Source organism: Tachypleus tridentatus, chromosome 10, assembly GCF_004210375.1.
Source record: "Tachypleus tridentatus isolate NWPU-2018 chromosome 10, ASM421037v1, whole genome shotgun sequence".
NCBI lineage: Eukaryota > Metazoa > Arthropoda > Merostomata > Xiphosura > Limulidae > Tachypleus > Tachypleus tridentatus.
In genome coordinates, this window is record NC_134834.1 from 31,679,581 (window position 1) to 31,696,756 (window position 17,176).

Sequence of the window (17,176 nt, forward strand, 5' to 3'; positions counted from 1 at the left end):
TTCACGATATAATTTACATAATTCGAATAATTTGTTTCTGAATTTCGCGCAAAGCTAAACAAGAGCTATCTGCATTACTCAACCCTACTTCAGTAGTATAACACTAGAGGGTATGTTTGTGCTTTCTTATAGCAAAGCCACATCGAGCTATCTGCTGAGTTCACCGAAGGGAATCGAACACCTGATTTTAGATCCGTAGACTTACCACTGTACTAGCGGGGGACAAGACTAGAACGAAGGCAGCTAGTTATCATTATCCACCGCCAACTCGTGGGCTATTCATTTACCAACGAATAGTGGGATTGATCGTAACGTTATAAACCCTCCTCACGACTGAAAGGGCAAGCATGTTTGGTGTGACAGGGATTCGAACCCGCGACCCTCAGATTACGAATCTAGCGCCCTAACTGCTTGGTAATGCCGAGCCCAAAACGCACGAGAAACATTTTATATATCCTATTAATTATTTAATATATTTTTATTTTATCAGTTATGTTTTGTGCATCATTTTGAGACGATTACTGAGTGCACTAGTTTACGTTTCTATGAGTAAGGCCATTTAATTGTATCTCTTCAACTTTCTCTAAGCTATTTCTGGTGTAAAAATATTGTAGTCAGAATTCTGAAGGCCTTAATTTATCACAAGAAAGCTGTGATGATCTGTTTTATGTTCAATATGAAAAAGTATAAGCGGGTGTGTAAAAAATAAAACAAGCACTGCGCATCCCATGATTTGGCTAATGTAGAATAACCTTATTTTGAATCCTGTAACATCTAATGTTAATTTACCTCATCAAATCTTCCAATCATTATTATATTTCCATAGTAGCTCCAGTACCCGTTTCCAGGACTGAAGTTATGAAAATTTGTGATTAATGAAATGTTATCTTAGGACATGGAACGTTGCTTCCTTTATATGTAAGTGCAGTATAGCCAGTTGATTAGGACGCTCTACTCGTAATCTGAGGGTCGTAGGTTCGAATCTCTGTTACATCAAACATGCTTTCCCTTTCAGCCATGGGGCATTATCATGTGACGAGCAATCCCACTATTCGTTGATAAAAGAGTAGCCCAAAAATTGATGGTGGGTATTATAGCTGCCATCCTTCTATTCTTACACTGCCAAAGTAGGGACGGTTAGCGTAGACAGCCCTCGTGTAGCTTTGCGCAAAATTCAAAAACAAACAAACAAACCCTTATATGTAATTGTAAACAAATGCCCATAAAAACCGCAAAAGACAAACTTGAAAATTTCCATGTTTCTCCCCATGGACTTAATGAACCAATATACACATTTTGGTGAAGATCCATCCAAGCCATGCGAAGTAGTTACATGGACATACAACAGGCACTGCTATATATTTATGTTGACACGTACTTCAGTTTCACTACTAAAATCAGAAACCATTCCTCAAGGAAAATTGAAAAGAAGCTAAGGAATAGTAATGATTCTAAAGTTCTGGTTCCGAGATCAGAAAGAGCATTTTAGTAGTTCATTGTTCCTAACAAATATTGAATTATTTTATAGGTTTTGGACTGGAAGCAGTGTTTCTCCTGGTAGTCGGCTACACCCGAAATGCAACAGTAGTTATTATAGCCCTCACTTTAGCTGTTGGCTTCAGTGGATTTGCTATTTCCGGTAGGCTAAGGACTTAAGTTTATAAAAAAGAAATACTTTTAAGAATAGTTAGGATACAGTTTCGGAAACTTAGCAGTAAGATATAGAACTTTCTGGTACTTTAATTTATTTTCGAACCATTCAGTAGGTAGGAACTTTAAGATTCTGGGGAAAGAAAGTGCACAATATTGTACATGTAATGTAATGATCAAGTGCTTTATTTCTATTTCTATATCTATGAAAATACTAAAATCTGACATTTCTTAGGCAGATTAAACGTAATGAATCGAACGTAAACGACACTTTTTGACTTAGTTTTGTCAATCTATCGAAAATTTAAGGATCTCGTTACTTGTAGAACAAATTGAGACTAAGATGACATCAAAGAATAATGTTGATGTGCATTTCCCAAGGTTTGACAAAATTCATTGTCTCTTTTTTATATCAAGGTTCAATGACAACAAAAATATTAAAATGTAACAATACTTGGATTAAAATTTAGCGCTTACTAAAAACATACTTAACAAACACGTGCCTGGCCAGGACTTGACACTAATGTTAATAAAAAATAAAAGATAGATATCAACATTAATTATTTCAAATAATGCGATTAGGAAAAAAACAACAGAAGAACAAAATTCCAATGAAACAAATAAACAAACACAATATTCCAAAATCACTTCCTACATTAATACAATTATCAAAAGACAAAAAGCGATATTGCACTAACTATCTTGTGACTCAATTTATGAAGCTTATGACAACATATTTATTCACTGCTTCAGATGACGAGAGTACATTCCATATGATCATAAATTTGTATAATCTTTTGCAACCTTAGTAACATCTGATAGCCACCGCTAGGGAATCTGATGTCAGTTTCTTAATACGTACATATTTACCCAAAATAAACTTCATCATCTAGAAAATAAGTTAAAGTTTCAATGCAAAAATTTGTAGCTAAAGTAAACGATAGAAGAAGTAATAAATAAACGACAAACAAAACCACAACCAAATATAAATGGAATTCATTATCTCAAATGTTCTTTTAAACATATTTTATTTATGGAACTCGTAACATCAATAGAATTTATCTGTAAAACATGTTAAAAAAATCTCCTAAAGTATTATTTTACTTAACAATAAAAACTTCTAAACCATCTATCCAGGATAAATATTTTATGCGCTTATTTCCACTTGAGGCTCTTCGCAATATTAATATCACTGATTTTTTTACGCTTATACTGAATTATCCTAAAGCATTATTTAGTGGAGTACAAAAGTACTAAAGTGCTACATAAAGCACGTCAGTTCTTTCTTTTAGTTTAGAAAGAAAACGTTTCTTGTTAATTACCATTTTTAAGAAAGTTTTTTTCGCACTTAACTGTATTTTTAACACGTGTATTTTACGTATAACGCATTTACGTCTTTGATATTAGGCGACCATATTCTTGAGATAGTTTTATATTGTTAAGGATTATTTCTCTTTGTTATTTCTGAGCTTTCACATATAAAGTGTCACTGCAAAAGACTTTATACTAATGTGTGTTCTATTAGCATCGAAAGTGTAGAGATTCAATAATACTTGGATGATAATACCCCACTATTTTTTTTTTATCACCAACTGGCACTGGTGACATATGCTCTTTGGAGAAGTGACCATATTACCCCATGTATATAAATGGTAGTTTTAGACCGGAGTTTCTCTGAAATTTTCACCAGACTTTCATCCAGTACAGATCTGTCACCAGTACAAGAGTGATGTTATGTACTCATCTACCATATATATAGTTCAAGTTTGTTTTGTGCTACAAACAAATGAAGCGTCTGTTATTTTTATTGTTTAACATTGTGACCAGTCTCTTTTCTTCATGACTGGTACAATATTGTACCTGCCATATTCACCCGAATATGTCAATGAAGCGTCTGTTATTTTCACTGTTTAACATTGTGACCAGTCTCTTTTCTTCAGCAACAAGAAATCAAAGTGACTTTACATTTCCTATTCTGCAAAACCTTTAAATTGTAGTGTATGCTATTCTTAAGTATGGGATATCAGTGTATCTGAGAATACTTTATTTCAATTCACAACACCTTATGACGATTACACAATGTAACAAAAATTTTACTTTTTCTTGTTCCTTGGCAGAAAGTGTTATTTCCCAATTGCTTATGCCTATAGTAAATGGAAAAGACCTATTTTTCTCTCCAAACTTTGCTTTTGTGATCTGGGTAATGAAATTTTCAAATTTACCCATTTTTCCAGAACATTCAAGGTAGATTCAGTGCTGAATAGCTGATAGATAATTTTTTTCAAACTTACAAGAATTTTCAAGAACTTTCTAGAATGCTGTAAAACTTATAAGAATTTTCTAGAATGTTGCAGAACTTACGAGAATTTTCAAGATCTTTTTAAAATTTTCTGGAACTTTCCATAGTAATATATATATACTGGGGCTCACTACTCACCACTTCAGTTTAGTTCAAGCTACCTAAGTGAACACATAGACACATCTGATTTTATCAGAGGTGGCATCAAGAAGCTGCAAGCATTCTCCAGACGCATTTTGCTATGTATGCAGCCAATTTATCAAGACAAGAAGAAAAAGTACTCTGTGACAGTATCTACTAAAATGTGTGAAGCCTACAAGACATATTTCGGTATGTCTGTTAGGGATCAAGACAAACCTTGGACACCTCAGTTTACCTTGCGAGCAATACAAAAAAAACTTTAGAAGGTAAGATGGACAATTTTTGCTTGCTTGAATAGTAAGATTTTATATTATAGAAATTTTAGACCTTTTAAAAATTAAATATCTTTTATTTTATGTTTTTAATTTCCAATAGTATAAAAACAATATCACATATAAAATATTTTGCATGAATCTCTTGCACATTAGTTGTGGATGAAATAAATTTATTCTGCATAATAATTTTATTTTGCTCTTTTGCAGGATGGTACAGAGAGGAAATGAGAGCCATAAAGTTCACTACTCCAAGAATTTGTCGTGAACCCACTGACCATTCAAGCAATTGCTACTTCTGCATGATGGACCCTTCCAAACGTCGGGCTGGCAAGAATGCATCTGCTCTTATGTATCCAGACCTTCCATCATCCATCGCCCCAGTGCCACACTGTCCTGAGCTCCTTGTACCCACTCCACCAGAGAGAAAGCAGCCATTCTCAGAAAAGAGCAGCAAATCAGAAGAGGAGGTAGATGTTGAAGAGCCAGATTACAATTTCAGAAATGCAGCTGGTGAGAGAAATCCATTCTACTCCAACCAAAGAAACCTCAATGACTTGATCAGAGATCTTGGTCTAACAAAGTCGAATGCTGAGCTTTTGACATCAAGGCTCAAGGAGTGGGATTTATTACATGAAAGTGTGCAAGTCGCAAGTCAGAGGTAGCATCCCCGACATTTTTCAAGTTTCTTCACTCGTCAAGATGGACTCTGCTTCTGCCACAATGTATACGATCTGTGCGAGGCAATTGGAATTACCTGTAACCCGAACAAATGACGCCTATTTATTGATAGCTCATCCAGAAGCCTCAAAGCTGTGCTGCTCCATAGCTGGAAAAAGTATCCGTCTCTTCACCTGGCTCATTCAGTGCACCTCAAAGAGCAAGGCGAGCACTTCCATCAAGATATAGCGGACTTTGAACGCCGCTTTCAAGGAGCGTACAACGAAAACATGATGGGAGACTATATTTGGGGCTGATACATAAAAGTGTTTTACATTACAGTCGCAAATCTCAAAAAAGTACTCATTTCTAAACATTTCTGTATAACTTTAGTATAAATTCATGTAAATCTTGATTCATATGTTGTTTTATTCAAGCCTTATGTAAATTAGAATGTGCAAATTTGCCCGTTTTTACATAGAAAATAGGTCAATTTCTAAATTTTATTTTCCAGGTCACAAAAGCAAAGTTTGAAGGGAATAATGTCCATTTTCTGTAATTTTACAACATAAGCAATTAAGAAACAATACATACTATCTAGGAACAAAATTTGTGTTACATAGTGTTATGACATGTTTGATATTTATAGGGTTGAAGTTATCACGGACAGAGTTATTATTTAAAGCTAAGAAACTTGGTTCCGTATTGTAATAAAGACGATATGTATTAAAATATAGTTATAAGGAATTAAGTACGTTATATTAAACAGGATTTTAAATATGAATTCAGAAACTTGCATGACAATTGATATAAAGTCTCTGTGCAATTGCGTTTCTTTGAACTATATTTTGGCATTATTTCCTATTTCACAGATAATGTAATGCAAATGATAATATCGAATTTTCAAGAAGGGATATCCGTTGTACTTAACGATATTAGAAAACAAAGGAAGATGGATTAACTTGGGGTATCAGGACAATACAGAAAAATATTTCATTAAGTTGCACCTCTGATGTGGTAGGCAAAATTCAGCGTTTTTATCATCAAAACAATGACCAATAACAAGTCCATGTGCTCCAAAACAGCATAAAATATAATCAGGAAGGAAAAATGCCAAATGGTGAGTGTTTGTACAAGTTGTTTTACCTCATACTCGTTCAGTTATGGCATACCTCAAGCAGATGGATGAGGAAACGAGTATCATACTATTCCATGCGCTTATGAATGCAGTGCTTATGAATTTCCGTGTGATTGGAAAATTGTGAGGGACGCTGGAAAGACGTCGTCCTCGTATACTAGATGGAAAACGGAAAACATTGAAGAACGAGTGGCATGATTTGGACACGACATCTTTATAACGGTATTTTTCACAGTGCAAACTATGTTGTGTGATTATTGTAAAGATACGTTGTGGTAGATAGAACATGAACGGACGTGGCAAGACAGACTGTTAGACGTGAAGATGCTCTAAAATATTTTTAATATAATGTATTAAATCTCTGTAAGCCAATCGAAAAGTTTCACGTACGTCCTCATAAATATATAGTCTTCTCTTAAGTTATTAATGCTTCCTTACATGTGAAGTTTATTCGTTGAAAAACATAATTTATTTTACAGGTTTCAACGTAAATCATCTTGACATTGCTCCTCAGTATGCTAGTATCTTGATGGGAATGTCTAACGGTTTTGGAACACTATCTGGGATGGTCTGTCCTATAATTGTGGAAACTATGACCAAACATTCCGTAAGTTAAACGGAGTAAAGTGAGATCTTAGTTTCAATAATTAATATCATCCATTACATTTGAAACGTAGGTAGCCTTTTATTAATAGAAGGCTCAGTGCGTAGTTTCTTCTATTGGTCTAAAATCGTACCAGAAGTTTCATGAGGTTCAGTAGTTACTCCGCCACTTATAAGTTTGAATTGATGATTGTTTTGGAGATAAGCATAAAGCTACACAATGGGCTGTCTGTGTTCTTCCTACCACAGGTATCGAAACCCGGTTTTTAGCGTTGTAAGTCAACAGAGATACCGATGTGCTATTGAGGTGGGAGAGAGTCAGGCATGATAAATCTTGACATCATACTGTTACTTTACTTGGTTATTTTTTTCGTGTCGCAAAATATTATCGGCCAGTTACTGCGATTACTTATTCAGCAGTCTAAAACATATTGAAGGCAACCTTCATAAAGTCGCCCCTTCCAGTGGCACAGCGTTATGTCTGCGGATGTACAATGCTCAAAACCGTTATTCGATACCTGTGGTGGGTAGAGCACAGAGAGAACATTGTGTAGCGTTATGCTCAACTTCAACAAATAAACCTCAAGTCAAAAATTATTATTACTGTTTAATAAATACGTCAATGTTACAAAGATTACGATGAGAGAAACCTTTGGTATGCATGATGCTCTAAGAGACATAAAAAAACTCCAAAAACTCGTTGTTTAAAATCTAGAAAGAAACGTTCAAAATTGTTTTTTCTGAGCACATTATCAATCTCAGAAACGGGCAAGAGATGTGCAAATCTTCTATTTTTCGACTATTTTTCCATTGTTTATAAATAAAGCTTTTATTTATAGAGTTTATTACGGAGCTCTTCAAAATAGGTTTTCTGGAACAGAAAAGCTAATAAACATAAAAAAACACATTGAATTTAGAGAAAATGAAGCGGACCACAGGTGTTCAAAGCAAGATGTTTGAAGTAATGTAAACCCAGCTTTATGTGCTTTTTTGTTGTTGTTTTTTTTTGCTATTAGTTTTTCTCTCTCTCTCTTTCAAAACTTTCATGTGTGAATGTTAACAGTATGTATTCAACAACAGCTTTCATCTATTGGTTATATACTGCCTCACCAAGGGGTATTTCTGCGGAATTACAACGCTAGATACCGGTCTTCGATACCTGTAGTGGGCAGAACATAAGACTACCCATTTTGTAGCTTTGTGCTTAAATTCAAACAAACAAACTTTTGGTTATATTAATATGATTTTTTGTTGTTGTTGTTTTTAAATTCGCGCAAAACTACACGAAGGCTATCTGCGCTACCTGTCTCTAATTTAGCAATGTAAGACTAGAGGGAAGGCAACTAGTCATCACAACCCACTGTCAACTCTTGGGTTACTCTTTTACCAACGAAGAGTGGGATTGACCGTCACATTATAACACCCTCACGGCTGAGCATGTCTGATGTGTCGTGGATTCGAGCCCGCGACCCTGAGAATACGAGTCGAACGCCTTAACCCACCTGGCCATGCCGGGCCTATTGATAAGAACGTGTATAAAACAATACATTCACACATCAAAAGAAATAAAGTATCAGATTTTTTTCGGAGTACTTTTCACAATGTGTAAGCGGCAGTGTATAAAGAATGAAGCTGTACTATTTGGATCTTTTTCGTAAAGTTTTTTGTATGAATTTTACTCAAATTATGATCTATATTTCATGTTTTCTGGTATATAGAATATTCACTATTGTGCGAGCAAATGCAATTTCTGTGTAATATCCGATTTTAATATCCAGTGTAATTTTAAAATAATATATCAGGCATTCTTACTACGATAGACGTAGCGTGTATATATGTATCTATGTGTAGGCAAAAATACTAAATAAAATGTGGCGCCATCTATTCAATAGCACCACAAATAAAAATCCTTGTACTTAATCCTTAAACGGAGTTCTTAAAAGTCCGTAATTTCTTTCTTCAATAAAGTTTACTACTTTTAATATATAAAAAACATTACAGTTTATATCTGTACAATCCAAAAAAAATTACCAGTGCAGTATATCTCAGAAAAAATCCCTTCTTAGTAAATATTTCCAAAATTGTTTTTAAATAAGGTATGAATACTACGGTTAGTGGTGTTTAATTTAAAAAAGCTTTGTTTTTAAATGAATATTCTAGATTACTGAAGTGTTCACTGAATACTGAAAATTAATGATCAATTATTTAACATAATAATACTGATATACATAATTATAATGTGACGGCCAATCCCACTATTCGTTAGTAAAAGAGTAGTTCAAGAGTTGGCGGTTGGTGGTGGCGACTAGCTGCCTTTCCTTTAGTCTTACACTGCTAAATTAGGCTAGCGCAGATAGCCCTCGTGTCGCTTTGCGCGAAACTCAAAAAACAAACAGTTATTAATTTGTACAACGTTACCAATCACTAACTTGTGATTATGCAGTTGTTTTAAGGGTGTAGCTGATCCCATAATACTTATTAGTTCTTAATTTATATAAATGAAAAAGGTTTTTAAAACTGTACATCAATTAGTCTTGCTGCTAATGAAACATCGACAACAACAAATTGATCATAACAGTAGGGTAAGTACTAGAATGTCCACAGTTTTTCAAGCTCGGTTGGTTGGTGTATTTAATCTTACTTTTGTTTGTTCGTCACCATCGTTGATGACGTGTCACTTCCAACTCCTTCATTGCGAAGTCAGCACAGGAAAAAAAAAGATATAATTAAAAATAAAACAGTCTGTGTTATCTACGTGATTCCAGTTTATAATAGCTGAACAACTTATTTTCATGAAAATGAGGGGAAAAAGGAAATTTCCTGTGTAGCTTTTTTCTAAAATACGTTTTTCAAACCAGATAATAATGTACATTTAAAACATGGTAAGTTGTTCGCAAAGTATAACTAAATTAGATTTTTATTCGAGACATTTAACCATGAAACAAATTTAACAGGTCATTTTGTGATTAATAGATGTTCCTTGTTGCTCTAAAATTTCAAAACTGCAGCGTTCTATTTTGATTGCCACCTAGTGGAAAATGCTTTTTTTTTTTTATTGTAGACAGCCGAGGAATGGGAAAAGGTATTTTTGATAGCCAGTTTAATTCATTTTGGCGGTATCATATTCTATGCTATTTTTGCCTCTGGTGAAGTTCAAGAATGGGCAAAACCACCAGAAACGGAAGAAACGTCGTGGAACCCATTAGAAAACGTTTTCAAAGACGAAAATAAACAAGCGGATACAGCTCTTGCCACTTCTTCTATACAGACATCATATCACACTTTAAACCTTTGCCAAGAAGCTGTACTCAAACCATCTAAGATGGTGTCTATTGAAGCATTTCAAAAGGAGTAATATTCCCCCATAATCTCAATGTGCAATTAATGTTAAATATGAAGTAAACAATATTAAAGTTATGTGTTCATATTCTGTTTTAAAATAATAAATTAAAAAAAAAACATGTAAAAAGTGGAATAGTACTATTAACGGCATTAACAATAAGTAAAGATTCACTGTTTTCACTCTTAACAAAATTTATGTATTTCGTGTATATAGAACTGTTTGTTGGTGTTCCATTAAATATTTAAAGATGCATTTTGTTTTGTATTTCACATTTAGTTATCTTTGCCGATTTCTATTTGTTTATGACTTTCGTATAATCAATAAATTGTATGCATGTCGCCTCAAAGGTTACAGATTCTTTTATAAGTTATATTCCCGCTACAAAGCTCATCCTCAACTGCTAGTACAACTTATTTCAGCAGTTGTATCCCAGTACATTCAAAGAGAGCGTTTGATTCTAATGATATAAGGATATTTTTTATCCTTATAAAACATGAAGTTTTAAGATTATTTCCATAATGCGGAAACAGCTGTTAAATAAGTTTTTTAGCAAACAGGGTTATTATTTAAAGTTAAGAAACTTGGCTTACCAATGTAATAAAGACAATATCTATTAAAATGCAATTACAGGACATTAAGTACGTTATACTAAACGGATATTAAATAGAAGATTTTTTAATTGCATCATTCACGTTATGTTTGTTTGTTTGTTTGTTTTGGGATTTCGCACAAAGCTACTCGAGGGCTATCTGTGCTAGCCACCCATAATTTAACAGTGTAAGACTAGAGGGAAGGCAGCTAGTCATCACCACCCACCGCCAACTCTTGGGCTACTCTTTTACCAACGAATAGTGGGACTGACCGTCACATTATAACGCCTCCACGGCTGAAAGGGCGAGCATGTTTGGCGCGACGGGGATGCGAACCCACGACCCTCAGATTATGAGTCGCACGCCTTAACACGCTTGGCCATGCCGAGTCTCGTTATGTTGGAACAACACTGACACCTAGGCAACTGCTGCACCCAAAATTGCCCAGAATGGCGTGTATTCTTGTGCTTCAGGGTACAAATCTACTATTTTTTTACTCATACAACGTTCTCGAGGATAAATCGGTTTACGAAGTCGAAAATTTTTATCATTAAACATATTCAAGAAAATTTCAGTTGTTTTTTTACAAATATTCCGACGTGGTCTGGCGTTGAAAGATGTTGCGTTTTGACATACAAGTCGAGGCCCAGCATGGCCAGGTGGGTTAAGGCGGTAGACTCGTCATCTGAGGGTCACGAGTTCGAATTCCAGTTGCACCAAACATTCTCACTCTTTCAGTCGTGGGGGCGTTATATGTGACGGTCAATCCCACTATTCATTGGTAAAAGAGTAGCCCAAGAGTTGGCGGTGAGTCATGATGACTAGCTGCTTTCCCTCTAGTCTTACACTCCTAAATTAGGAACGGCTAGTGCAGATATCCCTCATGTAGCTTTGCGCGAAATTCCAAACAAACATACAAGTCGAAGGTTGAATTTGACCTTCGTCAGTTAACCATTTCTTAGGTTTTTGATAGAAATGTGTACAAAATTTCTTGACTGTGCCACGTGCCTTTTTAACATTTTATTTTATTTTTTAGTTGGCTACAGAGATAAGTTTTATTGAAAGAAAAACCTGTTTAAAGCTAATTAGGTTACAACTTTAGAAACTTAACAATAAATTATAAGCTTTTCTGGTGCCTTCATTTCTTATCGAACTGTTTAGTAAAATTTTAAGATTCTTAGGAAGAATAATATATAATTATAAAATAAATGCGTAAATGTGGAAGTAACAAGATGAAAAATAGATTAAAATAATGTTATTAATAAAACACAAAAATAATGTTTCGGGTAACAGCCCTTCATGAGGTTACCATTGCGAATAAAACTGTTAATACAAGGGTTAGGTTAAAAGAACAAATAACACGTGGCTCGAAGGTTCGAACATGTGTTTGTAAGTAACATATATATATTAAATGGTATAAAAATTGTATAAGTATGGTAAATCGTAGTAATTAAACGAAACACACACACACACAAAGAGAACAAGAATACAGAGAACAATGTAAGAAAATGAATGAACACAGATACCGAGTAATATTGTTCATAGAGAGCAACAATAAAAGCTTAATAAGAAGGACAAGCAATATAAAGGTACTTTAACCGAACGAACTGAAAGGAAAAAAGTTCGAACAAAAAGTTCTAAAAACACAAACTGTTAGCGTGAGAAAGTATGTATGACGTGTAGGGCGGAGAAATGAAAATAGAGTTAAAGGAATGAAAACATTTATTCCAAAAAGAATGACAGTACCTAATCTAAAAATCAAATGTTTTATCAGGGGTTATCTTTGCGTTATAATGAACTTGAGCAAATGTGAACCCAAGTACAAATCAGCCGGACATGCAATGTTAATGGTTATTAAACTGCCTAACTGCGGGTTTTGTAGCATCATTATTTCTTATATAAAATATATGCTCACAGGAACTATACCTTAGGCGACAACCCGTTTGACAAACGTGTAATACTGTATTCTCAAGACGGCTGTTATGGGAATTACAACTTTAATTAAAATAAATTGCGAAACAACGTTTCGACCTAGAGATAATTTGCAAATCCTCTTTGTTAACCTGAAGATGACCTAAGAAGGTCGAAACGTTGTTCTGTATTTTAATTAAAGTTTTAATACCCATAACAGCCGTTTTGAGAATACAAATTTACTTCAAGTGAATTTCTCGTCATCATGAATCAACGTGTAAGAGATTGAACCGAGGCCTAGGATGGGTAGGTGGTTAAGGTACTCGACTTGTAATCTGAGGGTTGCGGGTTCGAATCCCCGTAATACCAAACATGATCGTACTTTTATCCGTGGATACGTTACAACGTGACGGTCAATTCCACTATTGAGAAATCCAAGCGTTGGCGGTGGGTGGTGATGCTTTCCCTCTAGTCTTACACTGCTAAATTAGGGACGGCGAAATTCAATACAAACTTTGCACTTTTTTTTAAATTTTTTTACACAATACACATTGCATCAGATTTGTTGAAATCCGAATGAATGACCATTATATTTGACATTTTCCACTGTGGCCAGATATGGATGTTTAGGCGATAACATATTGGTAGGTGACGGATTTATTTCTGCGACAATAGGGTATACCCGAGTTCGTACTAGAGATAAGTTTCTGGACTTGTAAAACTAACTGAGACTCAGATTAAACTAGAGAGTAGCTTAAATTTGCATTTCTTTAAGTTCGACACAACTCACTATCTTCTTACAAAATGTTATTTTTTTAAATTTGTTATTTGTATCCTACTCTACGAAACGAGAAATGTAAACATATATTTGAACCAGGTCTTGATTCTTAGTAACGTGTGTCTTCTTATAGCAAAGCCATATCGGGCTATTTGCTGAGTCCACCAAGGGGAATCGAACCCCTGATTTTATCGATATAAATCCGCAGACTTACAGCTGTACCGTTTCTTTGTAATATTAACGTTACTTATTTTTCCTCACATACCAGACTGACCTTTGTTTAGGAAAATACTAAAAAGATACTTTGGAAACAACTATTAATAGTCTTATATTAACTATCAAGAGTTATATATTAATATATATATTCTATACATTGTTTTTTGTAGAGTTATTATAATGTACAAAACCGAATTGCACTTAGATGTTTCCAGGAGTAGTCTCCAAACTGTGACCCACTTTTTCAGATATGATGATATTGGTGAAAGAGTTATACGAGTATATATATGTTACGGTTTGGAAATTGCACGGTAAAATAGTTAAGTCTGTTTACTTTAGCACAAACCTATTCGAGAACTAACTGTGTTAAATGTCCATAATTTAGAATTGAAAGATTATAATTAACACTATCCACTGCCGGTTCTTGGACTACTCTGAGTGTTAACACTTACTGTTAAGAAGAGAACAACGTTTTGAACATGCTAGGTCATCTTCAGGTTAAGAAAGAGAGTTTGAAAGTGACCGTTGCTGGACACATGTCTATGGGACGAGAGTGTAAACGAGTACGGGATTGTTGGGGACAGTGCAGGTGGATGTTAGGTTATTGTAGGGGACAGGGCAGGTGGATGTTAGGTTATTGTAGGGGAGTGTGCAGGTGGATGTTAGGTTATTGTAGGGGACAGTGCAGGTGGATGTTAGGTTATTAATCAGTATAGGTATAAAGGTTTTCCTTTATATTGGTTTCAGTTGCTATAAGTAGGGCTTTAATTTTGCGTTTCTTCATATTTGTTTCCCTACTTTGTTTCCCTACTTAATATTTGGGTGTTTTCTATAGTTATGTTTTGTTTTTTGAATCTGCTTTCCATTTTTCTACTTGTTTCTTCAATGTAGAAGTCATGGCAGTTGTTGCATTGTATTTTATAAATAATGTTGATGTTCTGTTTGTCATTGTAGTTTTTACATAGTATGGACTTTAGTTTCGTACCTGGTTTTTAAATAAAATTGGTGTTTACTGGAATGGTGTGTTTTGTTATAAGGTTTTCCAGATGTTGGTTATTTTTTTCGCTGATGTCGGGAACGTATGGTATGCAGCATTATAAGGTATTGTAGTTTGTTGTATCTTGGGATTTATTGTTGTTTGTTTGTTGTTGGTTTACGTGTGTTCGTATAATTTTTCCATGGTTTTTTGAGGAAGCTTGTTGATGTTGATGAAGTGTTGTTTTATTTTGTTAATTTTTTTTTGTGACTGTGTTTATTTGGTTTCTTAATATCTTAAGTTTTTGTTTTCTTTCATTTTATGAGTTCTATGGAATGTATAATCCAGTATGGGTGATTTTTCTGTGGATTTCTGTTTTGAATTGTGTATCAATTCTAGTGAGTTTGAAGTTAAGAACGGCTATTTGGTTAGTTTTTTTTTCCTATTCACAGGTGAACTTAATGTTTGGGTGTATCAAGTTAACGTGATTGAAAAAGACTAAGTGTGTGTTAAAGCAATTGTAACATTAACACACCTGTTCCAGTATAGTAATGGGTGTAAAGCTGAACTGATCGCTTGAGATTCAACGTGTCATAAAAATGTTGACTAGAACTGGTGACACGGGATTCCCCATACTTAAGCCATTTATTTGTAGGTAGTTTTGGTTATTGAACATAATGTTAGTTTTTGTGGTAGTGAATTCTATAAAGGTTGCTAATTGGTTGCTGAGAATGTTCTGAGATACATTTTTATTTCAAATGGGTTTCTCGTCATCAATGAATGTCGCATTATAATGTCCCAAGGCTGAAAAGACAAGCATATTGGGTGACAAGATTCCAGCCTTTGACTCACAGATTGCGAGTCGACCACCCTTACCACAGAATAAAATTATATATAACTGTTTTAGAACATTTTATAAATGATGAGTGATAAGAGTACTACTGCTGCTACCAAAAATTTTGAGTTATATTTATCAAATGGCCACTAAGGCTACGTGCTACTGTCTGTAATTCTGTACTATTGACCAGAGGAAAGAAATCCACTCAGCAGTTCCTCATAATCAAACATTTACACGGGATTGACTGCTACTCTTCCAACGTACACCCAACTTAAAGTACCTGTTGCATTTCATTACATCGTATGAATTCAGGCCCATCTTCTCAGCTTAGAATTTATAACATTATCACAGGGTCAAACTCCTCTCTCCCGATTGTGACTTGTTGTGTTCCATTAAATTCTTTTCCACGCACGTCCATATATTAAGTTTTTTTGTAGTTCGCAGGCACGACTTTACCACTTCTCATGGTATAATTATCGACACTTTTCAAATGAACCAGTATTATTTAAAGAAAATTAATTGTATGAAAGGAGAGGCTACCATAACATAAAGTATACGATATACTATCTGTGTAACACTAATATTGTACGTTTGTTTTTGTATTTCGCGCAAAGACACACGAGGGCTAACTGCGCTAGCCATCCCTAATTTAGCAGGGTAACACTAGAGGGAAGGTAACTGGTCATCATCACCTACTGCCAAATCTTGGGCTACTTTTTACCAACGAATAATGGGATTGACCATAACATTATAACGCTCCCACGGCTAAAAGGTCGAATATGTTTCGTGCGACGGGATTCGAACCCGCGACCCGCAGATTACGAGTCGAGCACCCTAAACACCTGGTAATGCTGGGCCCAATATTGTGTGTAATACTTAACCCACTTAGGATGAAAAAGAAAGCATTCAGATTGTGACGTATCGATAATTAAACGCTAACTTAAAAACAACTAATACTTGCTTTCTATCTACCTTAATTGGCTCGGCATGGCCAGGTGGTTAAAGCATTCAGCTCGTAATTCGAGGGTCGCGGGTTTGAATCCCCGTCACACTAAACATTCTCGCCCTTTCAGCCCTGGGAGCGTTATAATGTGACGATCAATCCCACTATTCATTGGTAAAAGAGTGGTCCAAGACTTGGCGATGGGTGGTGATGACTAGCTGCCTTCCCTTTAGTCTTACACTGCTAAATTAGGTACGGCGAGTGCAGATAGCCCTCATGTAGCTTTGTGCAAAATTCAAAAACCACACTACCTTGATTTGTTACAAACTTGTCTCTTCAATGCATTTTTTGTGCCATACAATATTTCCCAGAAGCTACAAAAATAATTTATTCATTCATATAAGACTTTGTCTTTATGTGAATTTTAATACGTATTTTTTATTTGTTTATTATGTGTCTTCTTTATTTTTCATAAATTACTTTTAAATTCAACTACGGGTTAGAGAGTTTATAAAAGAAAGAAAAAGGGTTAAAATCTCTTTGTTGAATTTTCACAAAGCTAATTAATGATTATCTGTTCTAGCAATATCCAATTTTGAAGTGACCGACAAGCAGTGGGAACTTCAATGTACACAAAACAACACGTAAAGCTGTGCAAATGAGTACATGAGTGCAATATATTCTGCTCTTTGACTCAAGAGAAAACACCTGTGAGGCCTATATAAACACACACACACTTGTATATATATATACGTAACCTAATGCTTATCTTTCTCCAGTTATCGAACATGAGTCTTATATGCTGACGTGAAATCAAA

At 34.8% G+C, this 17,176-nt stretch overlaps 1 protein-coding gene across 1 annotated transcript in view; it reads left to right on the forward strand.

Moving 5' to 3' along the window:
- LOC143229000 (vesicular glutamate transporter 2-like) overlaps positions 1-10,388 on the forward strand; it is a 67,684-nt gene extending 57,296 nt beyond the window's left edge. The window contains exons 10-12 of the mRNA XM_076460602.1: positions 1,529-1,639; positions 6,640-6,767; positions 9,825-10,388. Of these exons, the coding sequence (XP_076316717.1) occupies positions 1,529-1,639; positions 6,640-6,767; positions 9,825-10,118 (533 nt within the window). The 3' untranslated portion in view covers positions 10,119-10,388. The remainder of the gene's footprint in view (positions 1-1,528; positions 1,640-6,639; positions 6,768-9,824) is intronic.
- The last annotated feature ends 6,788 nt before the right edge of the window (positions 10,389-17,176 follow it).